Source organism: Lepeophtheirus salmonis, chromosome 5, assembly GCF_016086655.4.
Source record: "Lepeophtheirus salmonis chromosome 5, UVic_Lsal_1.4, whole genome shotgun sequence".
Classification (NCBI taxonomy): Eukaryota; Metazoa; Arthropoda; class Copepoda; order Siphonostomatoida; family Caligidae; genus Lepeophtheirus; species Lepeophtheirus salmonis.
In genome coordinates this window covers 68,666,805-68,688,091 of record NC_052135.2, presented here as the reverse complement: position 1 = coordinate 68,688,091, position 21,287 = coordinate 68,666,805, and the positions used below count along the sequence as shown (strand labels likewise).

The 21,287-nt window shown below is 35.6% G+C and overlaps 6 protein-coding genes across 6 annotated transcripts; 3 read left to right on the top strand and 3 right to left on the bottom strand.

Moving 5' to 3' along the window:
- The first annotated feature begins 16 nt into the window (after positions 1–16).
- LOC121118016 (vitellogenin) lies at positions 17–6,601 on the top strand. The gene is made up of 4 exons (XM_040712551.2): positions 17–429; positions 593–1,068; positions 1,139–2,278; positions 2,374–6,601. The coding sequence occupies exons 1-4, from the start codon at positions 399–401 to the stop codon at positions 6,436–6,438; spliced, it is 5,712 nt and encodes a 1,903-aa protein (XP_040568485.1). The 5' UTR covers positions 17–398; the 3' UTR covers positions 6,439–6,601.
- Positions 6,602–6,740: 139 nt separating this feature from the next.
- LOC121118020 (transcription factor E2F5) lies at positions 6,741–9,701 on the top strand. Its single transcript, XM_040712556.2, has 4 exons — positions 6,741–7,262; positions 7,337–7,446; positions 8,382–9,136; positions 9,216–9,701. The coding sequence occupies exons 1-4, from the start codon at positions 7,101–7,103 to the stop codon at positions 9,317–9,319; spliced, it is 1,131 nt and encodes a 376-aa protein (XP_040568490.1). The 5' UTR covers positions 6,741–7,100; the 3' UTR covers positions 9,320–9,701.
- Positions 9,702–11,513: 1,812 nt separating this feature from the next.
- On the bottom strand, positions 11,514–13,450 carry Zpr1 (zinc finger protein Zpr1). The gene is made up of 2 exons (XM_040712555.2): positions 12,825–13,450; positions 11,514–12,761 (listed from the first exon to the last, which is right to left on the bottom strand). Exons 1-2 carry the CDS (start codon positions 13,351–13,353, stop codon positions 11,893–11,895), a joined length of 1,398 nt encoding a protein of 465 aa, XP_040568489.1. The 5' UTR covers positions 13,354–13,450; the 3' UTR covers positions 11,514–11,892.
- Positions 13,451–14,448: 998 nt separating this feature from the next.
- On the top strand, positions 14,449–16,506 carry Vha55 (V-type proton ATPase subunit Vha55). The gene is made up of 3 exons (XM_040712554.2): positions 14,449–15,052; positions 15,116–15,419; positions 15,480–16,506. Exons 1-3 carry the CDS (start codon positions 14,689–14,691, stop codon positions 16,285–16,287), a joined length of 1,476 nt encoding a protein of 491 aa, XP_040568488.1. The 5' UTR covers positions 14,449–14,688; the 3' UTR covers positions 16,288–16,506.
- Positions 16,378–17,421, bottom strand: CNPYb (protein canopy b). Its single transcript, XM_040712557.2, has 3 exons — positions 17,287–17,421; positions 17,029–17,215; positions 16,378–16,967 (listed from the first exon to the last, which is right to left on the bottom strand). The coding sequence occupies exons 2-3, from the start codon at positions 17,205–17,207 to the stop codon at positions 16,526–16,528; spliced, it is 621 nt and encodes a 206-aa protein (XP_040568491.1). The 5' UTR covers positions 17,208–17,215; positions 17,287–17,421; the 3' UTR covers positions 16,378–16,525.
- LOC121118017 (erythroid differentiation-related factor 1) lies at positions 17,216–20,997 on the bottom strand. The gene has a single exon (XM_040712552.2). It carries the CDS (start codon positions 20,761–20,763, stop codon positions 17,323–17,325), a length of 3,441 nt encoding a protein of 1,146 aa, XP_040568486.1. The 5' UTR covers positions 20,764–20,997; the 3' UTR covers positions 17,216–17,322.
- Positions 20,998–21,287: the final 290 nt, after the last annotated feature.

Genomic DNA, 21,287 nt, shown 5'->3' with positions numbered 1-21,287 from the left:
TCTGAGGTTAATATTTAATATTTCAATACATTATAACGTACGGCTACATAATATATTCTTGCATAGTCATATCATCAGAATCTTCAAGTTGTGTATCTTAATATTGTGCTGATCAAGCATCATCAGTTATGTGCATTCATCCATTTATACACACTCATATCCCTTGCTCCGTATTACTACATTAATTTAGCCACTCTTTGCTCTGTTGCTGTTGTTTTTGTCATTCAATTGGGAACCTGAATTGTATGTCCACGCCAACTCATGTAACTCCTAAGTAAAGTACAGCTGAACGAAAATAATTGTGGGTCATCGATTTTTTGGTATAAATAGTTCGTTCCTTTCTGATATTCCTCAGTGCAATCAGCATTCAATTATAGAAAACAGATTGCTCTCGTAACATGAAGCTTTTCGCATTTCTTTGTTTTATTGGTAAGGATGCCATGATTGATAATTATAATAGAATAATTATAATTTTACATTCTCGATATACATAACCGAATTTTAAAAAAAAAACCTCAATAACTGTTATCAAGAATACACATGATCATTTGTGCCTTTATCATTGATTCCTTATTTTTTTTATACCTTATAGGATTGGCAACTGCCACCTCCCCAAGCTGGCAATGGCAAGCAGGAAAGGAACATATTTTCCACTATACTGGTAGACTGTTATCTGGTATTCCTGGATTAAGACCCCATTTTTCGGGTATAGGAATTGAAACTGAAGTGCATCTTCAAGTAAAGAGTTTAGAAGATATTCGTCTCAACCTTCGCCAAGTGAATTACACTCAAGTCAATGGTCCATTATCTCCTGGTTTACCTCATGTTACTTCAAGCTATGAAGGTTCCAATTGGAGATACGTTCTCTTGCCTCAATTTACTCAAGCACCAATTGACATCAAGAAATTATTGAAAGTGCCAATTACTTTTGCTATCCATGATGGAGAAATTAAAACTATTACAGTCTCTGGAACTGAGCAAGAATGGTCTCTCAATTTCAAAAAAGCCTTAGTCGCTTTATTCCAAACAAAAATGGAAACCTCCACATTGGACTTAGAAATGAATACCGTAATGCCATTTACTATTATTTGAAAATAATTTGATTCTAATTTTTTCATTGATCTCTTTATCTATATAGATTGTCAAGGACTCAGACTCAACCAAAAATTACTGGAAGGTATCTGAGGAAACCATTGAAGGAGTCTGTGATGTCATCTACCAAGTAAATGAACTTCCAGAATATATTGTTAAGGAAAGGGCCCATTACTTCCCCCACTTAGAAGCCTGCACATCAAAGAAATTCTATGAAATCACAAAGACAAAGGAAATCGACTCTTGCAAGAAATCTGCAGTTTATACTTTCATGAAGCCAGCAGTCAAAGCAGAATCCTGCAATTCTTTCAAATGTTTGTCCAACACCTTTGGATCTGCATCATCAATGACTAGGTACTACGCTTGCGGACCAAGATCTAATTGGATCCTCCAAACAATTGTCAATGAAGGAGAAATCGTCCAAAGACCCGTAGGTGTAAAAAGTGAAACCATCACCACAGGAACAAGACAAGTTCTCAAATTGAGAACAATTCAACCCATTAGCAGTGAAGTCCCCAAACCACCTCAACCCAGAACCACTGAATCCATTATGTATGAATACATCAATGCTGGCCAAGTTAGCCGTCAACAAATTGGAATCATTCCTAAAATCCCTCAATCTGAATTAAAGAGTGGTGAAATTTATAAATATTTGCCACGTCACTTTAATCCTGCACCCTCTTCCACCGAATCAAAACAACATCTCAGTGCAACAAAGATCAAGGCTGAATTGAAAAGTTATATTATTTCAATCATTGATGATTTAAGCTCAGTTGAAGAACTTGCTCAAAAAGAAATCCCTCTTAGATTGACAACATTCATTAGAGGAATGACTCTCTTGAAAGTTGAGGACATTAAAAGTCTTTACACAGATTTGAAATCCACAGTTTACTCACCAGCTCACTCAAATCAAGAGAAAATTTCAATGTTCCACAATATTTTCTTCGATGCTGTAATGGTTTCTGGAACTACACCAGCTGTCCTTTTCTTGAAGGATATGATTAAATCCAAAGAAATACCTACCTATCAAGCTACATACCTTTTGATGCTTTTGCCTCACCACATCATCACACCAACCAAGGAAGTCTTTACATCTTTACTCGAAATCATTCAATCTGAAATAGTTATTAGCAACACCATCCTTTACAACACAGCTATCCTCTCAATGAGCAATTTAGTTGAGAAAGTAATTAGTTTTTAAATTATTTTTATCTCTAATCAAATATTTAAATCAAATGTATTTAACATGCATACTAATCACGATATAATTCTTGATTTCAGACTTGTTTGGATAAATCACGTCAAGTTACTTACCCTACCGCCGTTTTTGGCCAATTTTGTGATGCTCAAAGCGAGATTGTCACTGAGAAATGGATTCCTTACTTGACCAAAGCTGTTCAAACTGCACCAACTGCTGATAGACGTAATGCCATCATTATGGCTCTTGGAGCTCTCAAACACAAGGATATCATTCCTGCTTTACTCCCTCTTGTCGAGGGCCATGGACCTATCGAACAAGGAAGTGGAGTTGCATTTCCCAACATTTCTCGTACTTTAAGTATCTATGCTATTGGAAATGTTCGAGTACATCACCCTGAACTCGTCCTTCCAATTATTTTATCCGTCTACTCAAACCCAGCTGAGAACACTCAATTAAGAATCGCTGCATTTAATATGCTTGTTAACATGAACCCACCAATGAATATCATCCAAAAAATAGCTGCCATGACATGGTCAGAAAAAAACACAGAAGTTTTGAAAAAAACCTACACTGGATTTTACACTCTTAGCCGTAGTGTAGATATCTCCAACTTGGAAGACACAAGCCCTGAGAGTACTTTAGCTAAAAAGACTCAACTGGTAGTTCCCCTTATGAGAAAAACCAGTGGAGTACTTCAATCCACTAGTACACTCTATGAATCTAGTCATTTACCTCTCTTGGAAGCCGGATATATGAATATATTTTCCTGGATCAGCAATTACAGATCCGTTATCCCATCTGATGTCTTTATGAAAATTATTAACTCTATTGGAGAGTTCAATTATTCTCCCTTTGAAGGTGCTTTCAAATTGTATGGAGGAAATGATTTCATGGAAAAACTCAGCAACTTTAAGGATATGTCTGAATCAGAGCAAAAAGCTGCATTTGAATTATTCAGTAAACCTGGAAGCCCAACCGAAGGCCAAGTTTATGGAGGACGCTATACCTCTGAATCCCGTCGTCAATCCATGATGGAACATGAAACTCAATACTTAATGAAGACCGGTACACCTGGATTACTTGAAAGTACTATTCAAAGTGTGAAGAGCCAACTTCATGCTGAATGGATGAAGGTCGTTCAACAATTAAAGATTGAAACAAGAGAAGATGGTCCTCTTGCTACACTCGTTTACTTGAACTTTTTTGATGATGCTACATTCTTCACCTCTATCTCTGAAGTCACCGTCACTGCTCTCAGGGAAAAGATCCTTCCTTACTTAAAAGATGCTAAATCTAATAATTGGGCCCAAACTATTCAAAAAGTCAAATCCACAATCTGTGAAAAACAATTACCTGTCAATGGCCAAAAAATGGTGAATTTGGGCTCTGCCGAATTTTTGATTCCATCAGATATGGGTTTCCCCATCGTTATTGAACAAAATATGCCTGGTCTAGTCTCAATCAGAGGAAGTATGGAAATGAACTGCAATGTGCAAACTCCAACTATCAAGTTTGAAGCTCTTCCAATGTTATCTGTTCACCATCACGTCCATGTTGGAACTTACTCTCCATTCACAAAGAAATTAGTTGTCACTGGCTTGAAGCAAGATCTTACAGTTAATATCCCAACCAAAACTCATGTACTTTACAAAGTCAGTACAAATGAAGTTAAAATTATTCTTAAGCCTGTTGAAATGAAAAAGCCAACCGATTTACTTTACTTCTCCACAAAGCCTTTTACAACAGCACAATCCTATTTCTCATTGATGCCAAGATGTCATAGCTCAGATCTCAAATACATTAAATCTGAAGTTCCAATGAGAGCCGTATCCATTCCATCTGGAGGATCTGTCTTGGGATTAAGTCTCAGTGCTACTATTGAAACTGAAACACCTTTCTTGGATCTCCCATACGTCATGCAAATGGCTAAGATGTATAACTATAATCCAGTCAATATGATCAGATTCCTCTTTGCACCACACTCAGTAACTCAAAACGGACAACCTTCAATTCGCTACCACACCTTCAGAGTCAAATATGACGCACTTTCATCGTCAACAAAAGAAGCTGAATTTACTTTTTTGCCTGGATGTGCTGTAAAAAAAATGGGTCAAAAAGAACCACTTATCATGTCTGTTGCACCAAAAACCTCAGGACAAGGTGGCTCAACCTTGTGGTCATGGATGCCATATGGTGTCCAAGTGCATCCAATCTCTACAAAAGTTTTACCAGTTGTTCAAGAAACACTTAAATCAATTATGATGGAAAAAACACACATGAGTCATGGATTTGCCGCTGTTCTCCGATTGGAAGCAAAATTTAACGGAGGTCAACGTCCCCGCTTATTCACCTATCAAGCATCTATTGGAGGAGGAAAGGATCTTGCCAATGTTACTCGTTGGCATGGAACTTGGGAGACTGAACCAAACTCTCCATCCATGAGTCAAAAGATTTGTGTTGATGGACATGTTACCTTGCCCACAGTTCCAACTTGGGATATTGGAATGACCCGTAACATGAACATGAATTTATTAATCAAAAACACAATTGGCTTTGGAAGAACTTGCAATGAATCTCAAATCAAAACTTTCGTCACCTCAAGAGTATCTGAAAAGCAATTACAATGGAGCAGAGAATCCCCTGTTGCCAAGATATGTGAAAAATTCATCGAAAGACGTGTTCCTGGAGCCATGTCTACTCCTGAATGCCAAGAAACTCACTGGTTAGCAAGAATGTATGATGAAGTTGATATTAAATTCGAATCTATTAATGTTCCTACCACAATCAAAAATACCGTTGGAAAGGTTACAAGCTCTTTACAAAGATTATGGTGGCCTTATGTAACAGAAAATCATTCCTTCACTCATGTTACTGGACATTATCAACCAAAACGCGAATCCTCAATTCACTTAAGCTTCTGTAAATCTAGTGAAACAGTCAGCATGACTTTGAAAACTCCTGAAAGACACGTCAAATTCAGTAATATTCGCATTCCTTATGTATTCAGACCATTTTTACCTTTTGTAGCCGGAGAAAGCAATCTTATGAAGGCTGTCCAAATAACATCAGGTAGTAGAATGTTACCAACTTGCCGCATTGAAAAAGACTGGCTTAGAACATTTGATAATAAAAGTTTGCCTTTACATATGGATGATTGCTTCCATGTGATTGCCGGAGATTGTTCAACTACAATGCAATTCGGCATCCTCGCTCGTGTTGTTCCCCACACCGTTGCCAAGGAAATCAAAGTATACATGCAGAAAACCGAAGTTAAATTAATCCCTACTCCATCATATTCTCGTGGAAATAGAGATGTCAAAATTCAAATTAATGGATCTGAGTTTGTCATCCCAAGAGAAATTACCAAGACTTTCCCTGTTGGCTCTGTAACCCCAGTTGTTGAAATTTACAGATCTATTGATGATGTCTATCATCTTAAGGGTATTACCACTGGCATTACTATCAAAACTAATGGAGAACGTATCTCTGTTTCACCATCTCTATCAATGAAAGGTAGGCTTTGTGGTATTTGTGGAGATATGAATGACCAAGCTCTCGCTGATATTTCTGGACCAACAAGATGTGTCTACTCCTCTCCCTCTGTAGAAGTTGCTGCCTATAGAGTAAGCACACCTCAATGCTCTCCTATGGATACCAAAATCAAACAAATCTTGGACCTTGAAACTAACAATTGTGCAAGATTCCAAGAAATGCCAACTGAAGTCATTAAGACCTACGCCTCCATTGCAGGAAAGTGTACTCGTCAACAACACATGATCCTTGAACGTGGAAGTGAAACTTGCTTCTCAACTACCCCAGTTACCCAATGTGGAGCTCAATGTAGTCCAAAACCCAAGCAACTTGCTCACAAGAAGGTTGGATTTCACTGCATGAAGAGCGGCCGCCTTACTGAATTATACCGGGAAAAGGTTATTCAAGGTCTTGTCTTGCCAGAGCTTCAATCTCGTCCTATTACCTTCAGCACAGCAATTCTTGTCCCACAATCATGTAGCTCCATAGTTTCAGGACATCCCATTTTGTCTTTAATTTCTTCCAGCAACTCTAATGGAATTATGAATACAATTGATATGGGAGGAAGCTCTGGATCAAACGGAAGTATTGGATCTGGTTCCAGTAGATTGTAAAACTGCAATCTATAACATAGTCAACCGATTAACTTACCTTTTTAATGAATATGAAATTTAGTATTTTAATTAAGCGTGTACTAACACATTTATGTACTCATATTTTTTATCTACTTATTTTTACTGCAGAGGGAAAATAAACAAATTTTAATCTAACATTAAATCCACATATTCAAGCCTTATTTATTTTCATACATAACATATAATTAAGAAAGGAACATATGTTAACCCCCATAAAAATGTATTGAACACAGGATTTCACCATTGGTTGACCTCGGATGTTGGGACTTCATCCGTGCTGAATATAATTAAATAATAGTATCATGCATGGATTTAAATTTGGGATGAATATTAAAAAATAGCTAGTTCTAAGTAAATATATAAAAATTCGTAAGAGGGCGCTACGTTCTTGTACTGGGTTGGCTTGTACTTCTTCCATATTAGAACATAGAGCAAGTGAGGAAGAGAAGAAAAAAGAGAAAAGCAAAACGCACTCAGTGCATGCTTAGTAACTAGCGTAGTTCTTCTTACTAGTATGGGAGAATTGTATTGTATTGTATGTATTCATTGAAAAAGGCAAGCCTCAACGATTCCTTTGAATTCCTCATTGATTGAAAGTCAGACGGATTGGAGAAGGATTCATTATTCTGAATGCTCCCAGAATGGTGTCATCCATTATGGAGCATCATCATTTCCTTCACAATCATAATACAACCACTTCTTCAGATCCAGGATCTAGATTCGAAAAATCATTAGGACTTCTTACTACCAGATTCGTCAATCTGCTTCAAGATGCAGATGAGGGGATTTTGGATCTCAAAGTCGTAAGTCCATTTATTATTAATGTTGTAATGTGTATTTTGCTATATCCATTCATTAATGATGTATTTTATTATAGGCAGCCGATGCTCTGAATGTGAAGCAAAAGAGGAGGATCTACGATATTACCAATGTTTTGGAAGGGATCGGCCTCATTGAGAAAAAAAATAAAAATTGCATCCAGTGGAAGTAAGGGCCTGCTATTTCATTCATTAGTTTGAAATAGAAACTAATTCTTATAAATATGCATCTACCAAAAACTTTAAAAGTGTACGAATTTGACACATTCTACTTCTATAAGAAGTGCCGGTACTAGGGAAATTTCCTACAAAAATTATTATCATTTCTTCGGTAAAGAGATTAAATATATTTGTACAATTCATAATCCATTTATGAAACTCGATCAACCCAACACATTCTTACTCTCAATGATTAATATTCATGAGTTTAATTACAGATATTTCATTTCATATTGGTTACAAAGTATTAAGTTGTTTTTTTTTTGCTTTTTTTAAACAATTTAGATTGTTATGACATACTGATCCCCTCATTTGCATAAGGTATTGAGTGTCGATAAATAAGGCATATAATATGTGTATGCTGGATCAATTAAAGTTCTATAAATGAAATATGTGTTGGCCAAAACACAAGACATCTAGAAAATGATAAATTCCCTATTTATTGTTTTACTCCATGAATATAGACGCCCCAGTATTACATTGACTTATTTCAGTCAATTATGGCCTTAATATTATAATTTGTGGAATGAGTTGAGATATTATCTAAGAATATTAGATTTAGTCTAGAGCGTTCATTTGATACTTTTCGTAGTTCCAATATGGTTTTTATAATATAATCAATTTTATCTTTTTTCTATAACTGATCAAGAATTTGGACGATCTTTAAGTGCAATTTATGTATTAATAGTCATGTAAGATAATTAGATTAAGGTACAAACTCACTTTTGTATTCACGGGGCACAAATAGTCCCTACCACGAAAAAATATAATTTACTATTCAAAAGTACACTTTTGTCAACTATTAATTGATTTTGTACAATTTTCGAGGTATACCGAAAATATGATGTGGACTTGACTTATATATTTTTTTATGTTTATTTATAGGGGAGCAATTGCTGGAACAAATTCTCAAGAGGCTAATGATAGAATCTCTGTTTTAAGAGAGGAAATAACTCAATTGGATCTCTATGAAAAAAATATTGATTTACACAAACAATGGGTACAACAAAGTATAAAGAATATAACCGAGGACTTTTCGAATGATAATCTTGCTTATGTGACGCATGATGACATTTGTTCGACTTTTAAAGGAGATACCTTGCTTGCAATTCAAGCACCTAATGGAACAACTCTTGAAGTACCCATCCCTGACGTTCATAAACAGGGATACCAAATTCATTTAAAGTCAGAAGAAGGACAAATCTATGTCTTATTAGTCAATAAAGAATCTGAAAGCTCAAGTCCATTAGCAGTACAAGTTCCCCTTCCTCAAGAAATAGCAGATGCCATGAATAGGACTCAAGTGGTTCAAGAACCACCGAATGAGGAAGAGGTAGTTGTGGTGGAGGGTGCAGAAACATCTCTTGAAATACCTTGTAGCGATCGTGATCCTCGCATTGCTTCTGTTGAGCCCCCATCTACACGCTTAGCTATGAAAAGAATGCTTGCTGCTAATTCCTTCTCCTCTACTTCTTCTGTTTCATCGTCCTCTGCTATTAAAAAATTGAAATTGGGCGATGATGATACGGAAGAAGAAGAATCTACCTCTAATGAGGTTGAACGAATTTTACCGGATATCATACAATCCTCGGAGTCGAACCTTGTCTTCCCGGGTCTAGACGATATTATCAGTAATGATAGTAAGTGTTTTTTTCTTCTTATTCCTTTCTACTTAATCATTTAATGATAATGAATCCCTCTTCTTTTCTATTTTAATAGTATTTGGTCCATTATTACGCTTGAGTCCTCCACCGACTGAAAAAGACTATTGTTTTAATCTTGATGATAATGAAGGTGTCTGCGATTTATTTGACGTGCTGTGATTCTCTTCCAAATTAGTAAAGACACTAAAAAATAATTTTCAGAAGAAAAAAAAACACATTTGATCATCAGAAGCATATTATTCCCTTTATATTGGTTTGTGATGTCTCTTGGAGTATTCCACTAAATGAATAATTTTCTTCTACATCCCTTCATTTTTTTTCCGCCTCTTCCAATTTGGTCAGATTGGTTTATTATAGGACATTGATATCCCTTACTGCAATAATGATTCGCAATATTGATGACGATAATAGAAGTACAAAAATTCAAATCGGTTATAATCCATAATAATTGGGGCTTTTTAAATATATGTATTAAAAGATTAGATTGTATATTCTTTGTTTAGTATTGTTTGCAGTGAATAGAAATTGATTTGTGTTACAATAGGTAGTATTGCGTTACTCTTATTAAACATCATGACAATCAAGTACAGACAAATCCGAATAAGACCAATCCCTTCTTCGGTTCCAGAAAAAAATGTTGATATTATAATATATAGTGAAGAAAAAAATCACATTTTTATTATTACTTAAGCACATTGGGGACCTACACAATGAAATAAATCAATTTAGTATTAATTTCAATGTATGTTTATTCAATTAAGTCTTTTTTGGCTTAGGATGATTGATTGTTATAATTTTAAATTTCAGTGGGACTGTCGAGTCAATTATATTTAACAAATCTAATTTCGACATATTAATAGAATAGACAAATGGAGAAAAAAAAAAATAATAAAAAATACAGGGGGGTAATTAAATAATAATAATTGTATCTTTCTATTTTGGGAATTTTCACAGTAAAAATTAAATCCAAAAGTTGCACTTATTCGAATTTTTTAAAATCATTTTACTTTTATGCAAAGTAGTAAATGAGAAAAAGTATCTTATGTACGAATTTTTCTCTTATCCGGATTTGACTGTAATTTATTCATATTTACCTACCATTTAGATTAGGAAAACGTTTAAATATCTCGTGTTTATCGCAGTACTCCCGATTTTCATCGTCACTGCCACGGGCATTCTGTACATAGGCACACTAAATTCCTGTAATCCCTTTCCAGAACTTCATTATTCCATTGTAAGCCTTTAAAAAGGCGGAACTAATCGGATATAGCCCTGTACGTGAATAGTCCCATTATTCCTTTTTTATCGTTCTTTTTGTTTAAGAAATTATAATTTCCCAGCCTCGTTCATGTAGTAAGTGAGTCGAGAGATCAGATAATGCATTACTATCATGTATTAAGAACGAGTATGGAGTTATTAACAAATCGATTAGATGTAGGAACTGATCTTAGTGTCCTCTAAATATTTCGGAAGTATGATCAACAAACCACCTTTCAACTGCATAATTAATATTTTTGAGTCGAAGTATCTTACAGAAAAGTAGGAGGTGTTAAGTCATTTCCTAATAAAATCTTAATTTAAAGTAATAATCATACTCGAAATGTTACAGCTTCGAGTACAAAATAAGCAAAGATAATCTTTGATAGCGAACTACTTGGAGAGTATTGAAACTATATAGAGTTTGCTTGCATGGGAGAAGAGTCTAGGATATAAAGGCCAAGGTAGATGCTGACCCAACGACTAGCGTGAGGAGGCTAGCCAAGACCTCAGCATTGACCCCAATGTCATCAGGGTGGTAATCTAGGAAGACTTGGGCTTCAATTCCTATGTTCGAAGACCAAGGCACCTCAGCAAAATGTTAAAGCAGAAAAGACCTGAGAGGTGTAAGAAAATCCACCCAGACCTCAACCTCCTAGACTATTTCTGGTGGGGCGTCATCGAGAGGATGGCCAATGCGACCCCTAATCCCAATATGGACTCTCTCAAAGCTGCCATGGACAAGGAGTGGGCATACTACTCTGAACAGGATAACAAGGAGTGCGCCAGCTTAAGGGCCATAATCGAGGACATCATAAATGTGGATGTCATATTGAATGATTAAGCTCCTTTACTACACTTCTTAGTATCCAAAAAAAGTTTATAAAAAAATTCTAAAAAATAAAGACACATGAACGTAATTCTAAATTTCACTAACCGCTCATTTTTTGCCTCCCCACTCTATATATACGTATTTTGGGTAAGCTGGGATGATTAACAACAACATAACTAGAGCCTTCCAAGACTTAAAGCAGATAAATGACATATGCTAGAATTATCCATTGGTTAAAAAATATTATTTTTTGAGGAAATGCAATTAATTTACTTTAGTTTATTTCTTTAATACTCTTAATTAACAAGCTGTATATTATGGGTTTTTCTTGATAAAGGACTTAACAAAATATGAGAGTCAAATCTACAGATTGAAAATGACAATACCTAACATAACTTTTATTAATTAATAATAAATTATTAAAATGTGTGCATAGCCAAATAAAAGTAGTATAAACAAGCAAACTAAAGAACGGCGGAAACTTGAAGAAGGGTGGTATCAAATGAATAAATAAACTTTCGTGTCGTGTGTATATTTTTCTTCAAAAAGGCTTGCAGTCGTGATCAAGAGAGCATAACATATATGACCATCCTACAACAAAGAATATGATAAAAAGAAATAGAATAAACTTTGATAACATTTGTCATTGTTGTTTTGCAACAATTTCATTCGGTTCTTCGTCTTCATTCAAAGACAAGAGCTTAGTAGTAACTGAAGTGGCTGTGGGATGCTCCTCATAATTTTCAACTTTCATATCATTTAATCCTAGATCTTCATTTTGATCATTTGTCCTCTCATAATGAACAATATGGAGCTGAGGATCATCCTCTGGAGCATATAAATTTTGAATGTAGCTATTTCCAGCTGGATCATCCATAATGAAAGTATAAGGTGTGTTTCCAACAATGAAGTCATCGAGTCTTTCCTTGAATTTAGAAAGTTTTTTCTGAGTATCTTCTTGACTACTATCGCCATGTAGTACCCCACTCGATAATGGATTGTTTTCAATCTGATCCTTAATATTGTTCAATAGACCTTCTAAAGTTGTGAATTTGCCACCTAAAGAATAGCCCGTCATTTCAAATTCTAGCTCAGGGATGCTAATAGAACAAGTCTCAGATTTTAAAATGTCTCTGCAATTATCATAAGACTCTTTAACATTCAATGTTATCTTAGTTGCCTTGGCCTCAATACCACCACCCGATTTAACTTCATTCGTCTTATGCCCACAGTAATCACAGACCATGGCCATTATCACAACTTCTTTGAAATGAGGAATGTCCGTCATTTTCATGTTTGTTTCCGCAGGGGAATTACAATTTGGACAATTGGATGGGAAACAAAGAACCTCATTTTTTAGATCTTCATCAGGATCCGTCGTTTCCTCGTCCTGTAATGGAAAAATTCCGAGTTTTTCATCTTCACTTTTAGAGCGCTTAAAATGAACTTTGGATAGGAGAGGATCAGTTTGTGGGGCATTCTTATTCTCAATGAAACTTTGTCCGCTTATATCTTTTAAAAAAGTGATCAATTTATATATATAAAAAAATAGCTCATTTCAAAGTATATAAATACCTCGTATAATGATTTCCCATGGCTCAGCCACTTTGAGTAAATTATGAATTTTATCCACAAAGTCTTTAATTTGTTTAGCACCGTCCGGATCCATGATTTCTCTAGCAGGTTGCTCAGATATTAAACCTTCTTCCGTCCTATTGAGAATCCCTTCAATCGTCGTAATTTCGCCCTTTTGACTCTGGCTAGGAATTTCTAATTCAATGGATGGGATTTGAACTGAAGCCCAATCCGACTTTATAACTGTCCGACTAATGTCCGAAACGCTTGATACTTTCAAATGAAAGCTAATACCGACATCCTCAGCAAATTTCCCACCAGGTCGTATCTCGTTGTTGGATTCACCGCAACTGTCACAAGAAAATGAGACAATGACAACATCACCATAATGGGGAATTCGCGTAAGGAGAAGCTTTGTTAGTCCATTTTCATGGCAAGAGGGACACATGCTTTCTATCTCTGTGGGACCTTCTTCCAGTTCCCCATTGATATCCCGAAATATCATCGTATTGGGCTTTTCACCGTCCATGCTTCTAGAAAATATTATAGACGGAGCACGTTATATTAATAACAATGTGAATTTGGTCGGCAGCTACTAAGCTACTTTTTGGAGCTGTTGGCATGATATGCTAGCTGTACATCTCCAAACCTCTTAGAAGTGAGATTACGTATAAATTCATTGGGCAGTATATTATATAATAATAGGCTTACGTCGGTATAATTAATTAGGAGTATCCCTTTTTTTATTAAATAGTCAATCTATAGCGAGGATGGATGCATTTTATTACATTTAAATATTAATGTGTTAAAATCTGAATTCATTTATTGTCCCTCCACCAAAGTTGTTCATCAAAGAACAATTAAATAATTAGCAATTATGAAAAAAGATTTTGATAGAAAGAAGAGCAAGTATGTGCTACTATTTTTAGCAGACAATTCAATAGTGATAATGTCTCATATAATCACACATTTGTTCAAGTATAGCAATTACATGTACCCGAATAATTATCAGCGTTTCTTACTAATATGTTAAAAGTTGTACATATGATAAATAAATGTTCTATTAAAAGTAGGTAAATTGAGTCCATATTTTATCATAGAATGTTAAATGATAAGTTTGAAGTTATATATATACCTATATTTCATCATTAAATGTCTTAATTCACTAGGTATATGATTTTGAAATTTCCCACTACATTTATACTAAGTAAGAAAAGTATTGATTTAATGACTGTAGTGGGAATAGGCAATAGATTCAACTGAGTGGACTCTATATTTTTTCTTTATATAAATTATAATGTATATTATCAAATATGATCTGCACTTTGTATAATGTATGTATATAATATTTAAAGAATAAAACTATATTTATCTTTAATTTACTATAATAATTAATGACTAATGAGAGGGGATTAATATTAAGTCATTTCCTATGAATGCATAAGGGGAATATTATCTCGTTATGAATCTCCAGGTGAAGGTAGAATATAGTTAGCTATTAAGGATATTGATAATTAAATGATAACAATTTATGGCTTTTCTAGATGAGGGAGGATCGAGAGACTGTTTGGGGTGTGAGTAAGTTGGTTAAAGGAAGGAGTTATAAGTTATAACTAAGCCAGCTACGTATTATTTTTGTAGGTATCGAATTAAAGTGACAGCAAGTTAGCTGGGAGGATATGATTAGATTGTAAAGAGTCTACGCAGTTGTTTCTCCCTCAGATGTTAAATTAGGAGAGGAGAGCAGCTCACTGCTCAGTTGTCACGAGAGTGGAATTTCTCATTTTTTTATTATCATTCTATTTGACATAAGTAAGTTGTATAGAATCTACACTTGCAGGAGACTCCCCCTAACTCACCCACCATGATTGAAATTCGACAAAGTAAAATCGAGGAAATAATGGCTGTGACGCGGGATTACATCGCCCAACCGCGGATCACCTACAGAACTGTTTCGGGCGTCAATGGACCCCTCGTCATTCTTGAAGATGTCAAATTCCCCAAATTCGCGGAAATCGTGAACCTTAAGCTGCCCGACGGGTCTCACAGAGCTGGACAAGTGCTTGAAGTATCTGGCTCCAAAGCCGTTGTTCAGGTGTTTGAGGGAACATCAGGGATTGATGCTAGAAAAACTACTTGTGAGTTCACTGGAGATATTTTGAGAACTCCCGTTTCTGAGGATATGTTGGGACGAGTCTTTAACGGGTCTGGAAAGCCCATTGATAAAGGTTGTTGTTTTTTTCACTTCTTTTCCTTCTCATAGGAAATTAATTAAATGTTCTTTTTATTAGGACCTAATGTGATGGCGGAAGATTATCTGGATATACAAGGACAGCCCATTAACCCATATAGTCGTATTTACCCTGAGGAAATGGTACAAACTGGAATTTCTGCCATTGATGTTATGAACTCTATTGCTCGAGGACAAAAAATCCCAATCTTTTCTGCAAATGGTTTGCCTCACAATGAAATTGCTGCACAAATTTGTAGACAAGGATCTCTCGTAAGGCTTCCAGGAAAGTCTGTTTTAGATGATCATCAAGATAACTTTGCAATCGTTTTTGCAGCCATGGGAGTAAATATGGAAGCTGCAAGGTAAATTGTCTCTTGATGATTAAAGTAGGATTATTTTAAAACAAAGATAAATTCTTTCAGATTTTTCAAGCAAGATTTCGAAGAAAATGGTTCAATGGAAAACGTTTGCTTATTTTTAAACTTGGCTAATGATCCTACTATAGAGCGTATCATTACTCCTCGATTAGCCCTCACTACTGCTGAATTTTTAGCCTATCAATGTGAAAAGCATATGTTGGTCATTTTAACTGATATGTCATCATATGCTGAAGCTCTTCGTGAAGTTTCTGCTGCTCGTGAAGAAGTACCCGGACGTCGAGGCTTTCCAGGATACATGTACACAGATTTGGCTACAATATATGAACGAGCTGGTCGTGTTGAAGGCCGTAACGGCTCAATCACTCAAATTCCTATTTTAACTATGCCCAACGATGATATTACTCATCCCATTCCTGATTTAACTGGATATATTACAGAAGGGCAGATTTATGTTGATAGACAAATGCATAATAGACAAATTTATCCTCCAATTAACGTACTTCCATCTCTCAGTCGATTAATGAAGTCTGCTATTGGAGAAGGAATGACAAGAAAAGATCATTCCGATGTCTCTAATCAATTGTATGCCTGTTATGCTATCGGAAAAGACGTTCAAGCAATGAAGGCTGTTGTAGGAGAGGAAGCTCTTACTCCCGATGACCTCTTATATCTTGAATTCCTTACGAAATTTGAGAAAAACTTCATCGCTCAAGGAAACTACGAAAACCGAACGGTTTTTGAATCTCTAGATATTGGATGGCAACTTCTGCGTATCTTCCCCAAAGAGATGTTGAAGCGTATTCCAGCTTCAACTCTGGCTGAGTTCTATCCAAGGGATTCAAGGCATTAATTTTATTATTCGTTATCAGGAAGTCGTTTTGAAATTTTGAGTCTATCATTCCATTTCTCTAACTTATTACTTTATGATTTAAACAAAATGTTTACTATTATGGTTTTATTTATTTGATTATTGTTAGATCTTTACTTATTATTATTATATGAATGATTACAAATGATCACACCACCTTTTAGTAGGTTTATACGAATGTAGTTTATTGAGATCAAATAATTCATTTGCGTTTTATTCGTCATAGTTCAGTTTTTCCATCATCGCCCTTTTTGTTCAAAGCAATCTTGAGGCAAGATCTATCCTTGGATTTAAGAAATCTTTTTTCACACAAATAACTTTCTAGGGAGGCGTTTTCTTGATGCTTGAAATACCAATCCTCTATGTCCTCATCGTGTTTTTCCACCAAGGATTCACATTGAGTCTTAAGGTTTGAAATTTCCGCTGAAGGGTTTTTCCAAAGTTCATAAGGAATGCCGAGATCCACTTTGACACCCTTGGCTACTAACCCCTCTAAGGCTTGAAACGTTTGTGATGTACCTCTTGCAAATCTAGTCCAGTCCGTTCTTTCCTTGTGAATGTTGTATTTCATAAGTCTTTCACAAAGCCCCTCCATTGTTTCTATAAGTCTCAGCTCAGACTTTATATATTTAGTCTTTTTCCTTTTCTTTTCCACACTATAGCTACAATATAATAGAAATATGAATCATAATTATGACTTGACTTCACTCATGCAAAACTTACCCCGTCTCCAGGGTCTCGAATTTAGATGCTGACTCTGAAAGATATTCTGTAAACTCATTCGATACAATTTTACATACTTCACAATCATTTGCATACTTTACACCGTATTGCTCCTCGTCAAATTGGTCACAGTGAACAAGGCTTAGTAGTCCTATTATACAGATTAGAGGCACTCTCATACTAAGACCTGAAAAATAGGATAAAAACTATTTGCTTCAATATATATCTTCAAGTTTTGTCAGAGTTTTAAATTATTACAGTTATGTTTTTTATGCGTATAAGTAACATTTATTACTACATATGATCAGAGGTTACAGACTTTAATTCCGTCAAAAATGAAGCAAGACATTTATTGAATTCCTCACTTTCCACATTTAATTTAAGAGATTTAGAATACAAAAGTTTGCACCAGGTGTTGTCTCTATGTTTGGAATTCTTTTTCCCCAGAAGGATTTTATTTAGAGAGAGAAGAGCATGTTGAAGCCTTTGGACTAATATTTTAATTATTTTGAGCTTTTCTTTATCCAAGACCTCAACTTCTTCTGCCTTCAAATTTTCGAACATTACAATCGAACGAAACAGCACATCAAATATTTGTTTCACTACTTTTAATTTGGGTAATGTAGTTGTGGACTCCATTTGAAACTCAATCAGCCCAATTCTTTCAGCCATGATTTTGAGATATTCAACTTGATCTTCAAGAATGAGAAAGAGATTCTCGGCTTTTGAGTAATGCAACTCAGCAAGTTGTTTTAAATGATGACGTCGTGTTTCATTTTCAACGACATAATCACCTCTATAGCTTTTGTGATACATTGATGCAAGTCGATGATGAATTCTCCCGGCTTCATGTTGATATATTGGAAGTTTTGGACCTTTATTTTCCAAATCACAGTATTTAAGAGCTCTTACAAAATAGTCAGAAATTAATTTTTCCACCTCACTTTTAGGTTTAGTCGATAATGGAGCAAAATCTTGAAGCAAGCTTCCGACGGTGAAAAGTGTACTAGATAAATCCCATGATATGGAATCCCATATCAAAGGATTATTCTTTCGATTACCAACAGTTTTGAGAGCTATTTCGTAATGCTCAATAGCTTTAGAATATTGTTCAAACTCAAAGTCACTAAACTCAGTTCTATCGTCAATATTTCCACAGCCTCCATAGTACGCATAGAGACGGCAAAGACGTCCAATGTTTGAGTTTAAGAGAGATATGTTAGAAGAATCCTTTACTTTCTCAAAGTAGATAATTCCCTCTTCCAAATGCAAGAGACTTTTGCTGAATAGCTCTTTTATATGAGGTTCCAATGAAGACGTTGAGTTTTGGCATAAATTCGAAGCATGATTCATGTAAAATACGCCCACCTCATTTTCCACATTACCCAAACGCTTCAAAATACTAAGGTAATCGTCCATATATGATTCTTTGTCCCTTAAAATTTCCTCTGCCTTCTTAAAGCACTGAGCTGCAAGAAGCATGGCTTCTTCCATATCGATAGGAAATTTGACAATCCATTCTCTATGTTCACTCTCAATCCTTTCCGAAAGGCAATGATCTGCTTCATTATTGGAATTATATTGTTCATGATAGCCCACGAGGTCACTCCATTGCTTCACCATTGACATATAAGAATCTCCAGCCACTCCCCATGCGAAAGACGAAAAAGCTATATTTGGATCAGAGTTAAAATTTGAATGGGTTGAACTTTTCAATATCTTTCCTATTTCCAGAGCCCTTTTGATTCCCTTTAGCACACTTCCGTATCTCCCTTCAGAGAAATTCAACTCTGCTAAAGTGACGTAGACCAGAAAAGACTTTTTAAAGAGAATTGTTTTGAAGTGTTCATGCCAAACCGGTGGTTGCTCTTCATTCTTCACGTAGATTTGAATTTTCATGGATTTAGTGTTATTTTCAGACTTATCATAGTCATCAGTCTTACTATTATAGGGCATTGGAATAACTTCATTAGGATTACACATTTTGGGATTCTCTTCATTACTGGATTTGATGCCATTTTTATTTTCTTCTTGACTTATGATCACATCTAAATATTTGAAACCTTCTACGACATGAATCAAACTCTTCTTGCAACGAGCAACTGTCTCATGACCATCAGGTTTAATATTTTCATTTGGAATAGCTTTTATCTTTGAGGAGGAAGACTTTGAGTCCGTCAAGGATGGATTATTGTTTGACTGCATTAAAGTTCTAATATCAATATCACTTACGAATCTTCGTTCCTTTTCATCCGACTCATGGGTATCAATTTCAAAAACTGGAAAGTCTGGGTAGGCAGGATTGATTTCATCTGGTACGAGTAAGTCAGAGAGCATGTAATGAGCAGATGTTGCAATTTGTGGATATTTTTTGGAATCAAGAAGAGCCAAACAGTTTTTAAGAAGTCGACGCACAGTGCTCATTTCGAATTTGCGTTGATCACTTTGCATTAAATTGCGAGCTACTTTATACAAAAGCATTGAAACTGCTGTTTTAAAAGGGTTATTTCCATTTTCTTCTTGAGCATTTCTCAAAATATCAGATTCCTTATGCGATTCCTGATTTTCCCCACTATTCATAAACATTTTGGCTTTAAAATCTTCCCCAAGTGATGTTAAATCATATAACTTAACTACATCCTCATTTTGAGCTTTAAATAGCCAATAAGTATGGCCTTCTTGAGTCGCATTGGATCTTAGAAATGACAATATGTTCCGAGCCACATCTCTTACAACTGTCGGACTAAACTTACAACCTCCTAAGGAAGGTAAGTCTTCTGTTTTGTATAATTCATATCTTTGTACAATACCATCAACATGAAAACACATCAGTACCTCTGGTACTTGACACATCAGATTATCCAACCAATAATCCAATCCAGTAAGTATATTAATAGGATTTTTTGCATTCCGTAAACGCAACGATACACAAGGATGTTCTGCATCTCCAAAAATGGGCATGTCTGAGCCGATTAACATACGGATATCCTCAAAATTCCAAACAATATTCCTTGCAAAGGGATTTCTTCTTGGAACTTGTTCTTCCACAGAGGGCTCAGGCAGTGGAGGAAGTACTTTATGAGCATCCACTGTTCTACCCGTATCCGTGAGGGGCTTTGAACATGGTAAAAGTGCGTTTGTGCTCAAGGACTGTGAGAGGAATTGTAACAAAAGATTTCGCTCAAGAGGTGTTTCTGAAGTATTCCTTTGAAGCGCTTCAGGTTTCATTGCACTTAGTAGGACCTTTTTTAACCATTTCCAATCTGGATCCTGAGTAAGTAACAAATATTTAGCAATATCTAAATCATCAATGAGCAGAGATTTTCCAATGCGATGTACCACCATGGAGACAGTGGTTGAGGGATCGGCAAAGGGGATTTTGAGGAGTTTCTTAATATTTTCAGCATCTGAAATGACGTCCACTGAATGTACAAAATCCGGGAAGGCGGAAGAAATGGCAAATGAGGTAAATCCTGGATGCTGAGGTAAATTAAACTTAAATTCCTTTTGACGAGAAGAAGGGCCCAGATTCGTGGAAATGGAAAGGCGGTTAAAAGGTATGACTGGATACTGGCTTTGACTCATGTTCGAGCTGCAAGTCTCACTTGTTTGAGTTGCTGTGGACGTTGGAGCACTAATAGGTCTTTCCTCCTTGTCTTCTGCCCCTCCGACGGAATCTTCATTTCGGAGATCCTGACCTCTGTCGCTATCACTAGAACTCCAAGAGATTTCCATTGCATCTGACAACCTTTCCTTCAAAAAATAAACAAAATGGGCTTGACTTTTAATTAATTATTTAGGATTGACACTGAATCGAGAAAAAGAGAGCTATGAACAGTGATACTGATCTTGATAGATAAAACATTTGCTGCCGGTCTGTAAAAATAAAAGAAACCGAAAATGAACCTGGTAATCCTGAAAATTTGAAGAATCTTTAATTGATAGGAGAGCAGCTTAGCTGTTATGACGTTTCATAAATCAGCTGCAAGCAGGGGTGAGTGAGGAGGGGGAAATAAACAAAAATTCCACACCTGATATATCCTGGAATTACTACGAATCCAACAAGGACTTAGACTTATAACTCAAGAGCAAACTCTCAGTCTTTCATGAGAACATGCAATAGTTATTACTTTATAGATCAGCTATGAAAATTAAAATAAAATGTTGAGATTGCCAACTTGAAAAAGCTACTCCCGCTTTATAGGACATATTTTATACACTTCTACTAATGAGCGAAATAGATTGCAGTAATAATTAAA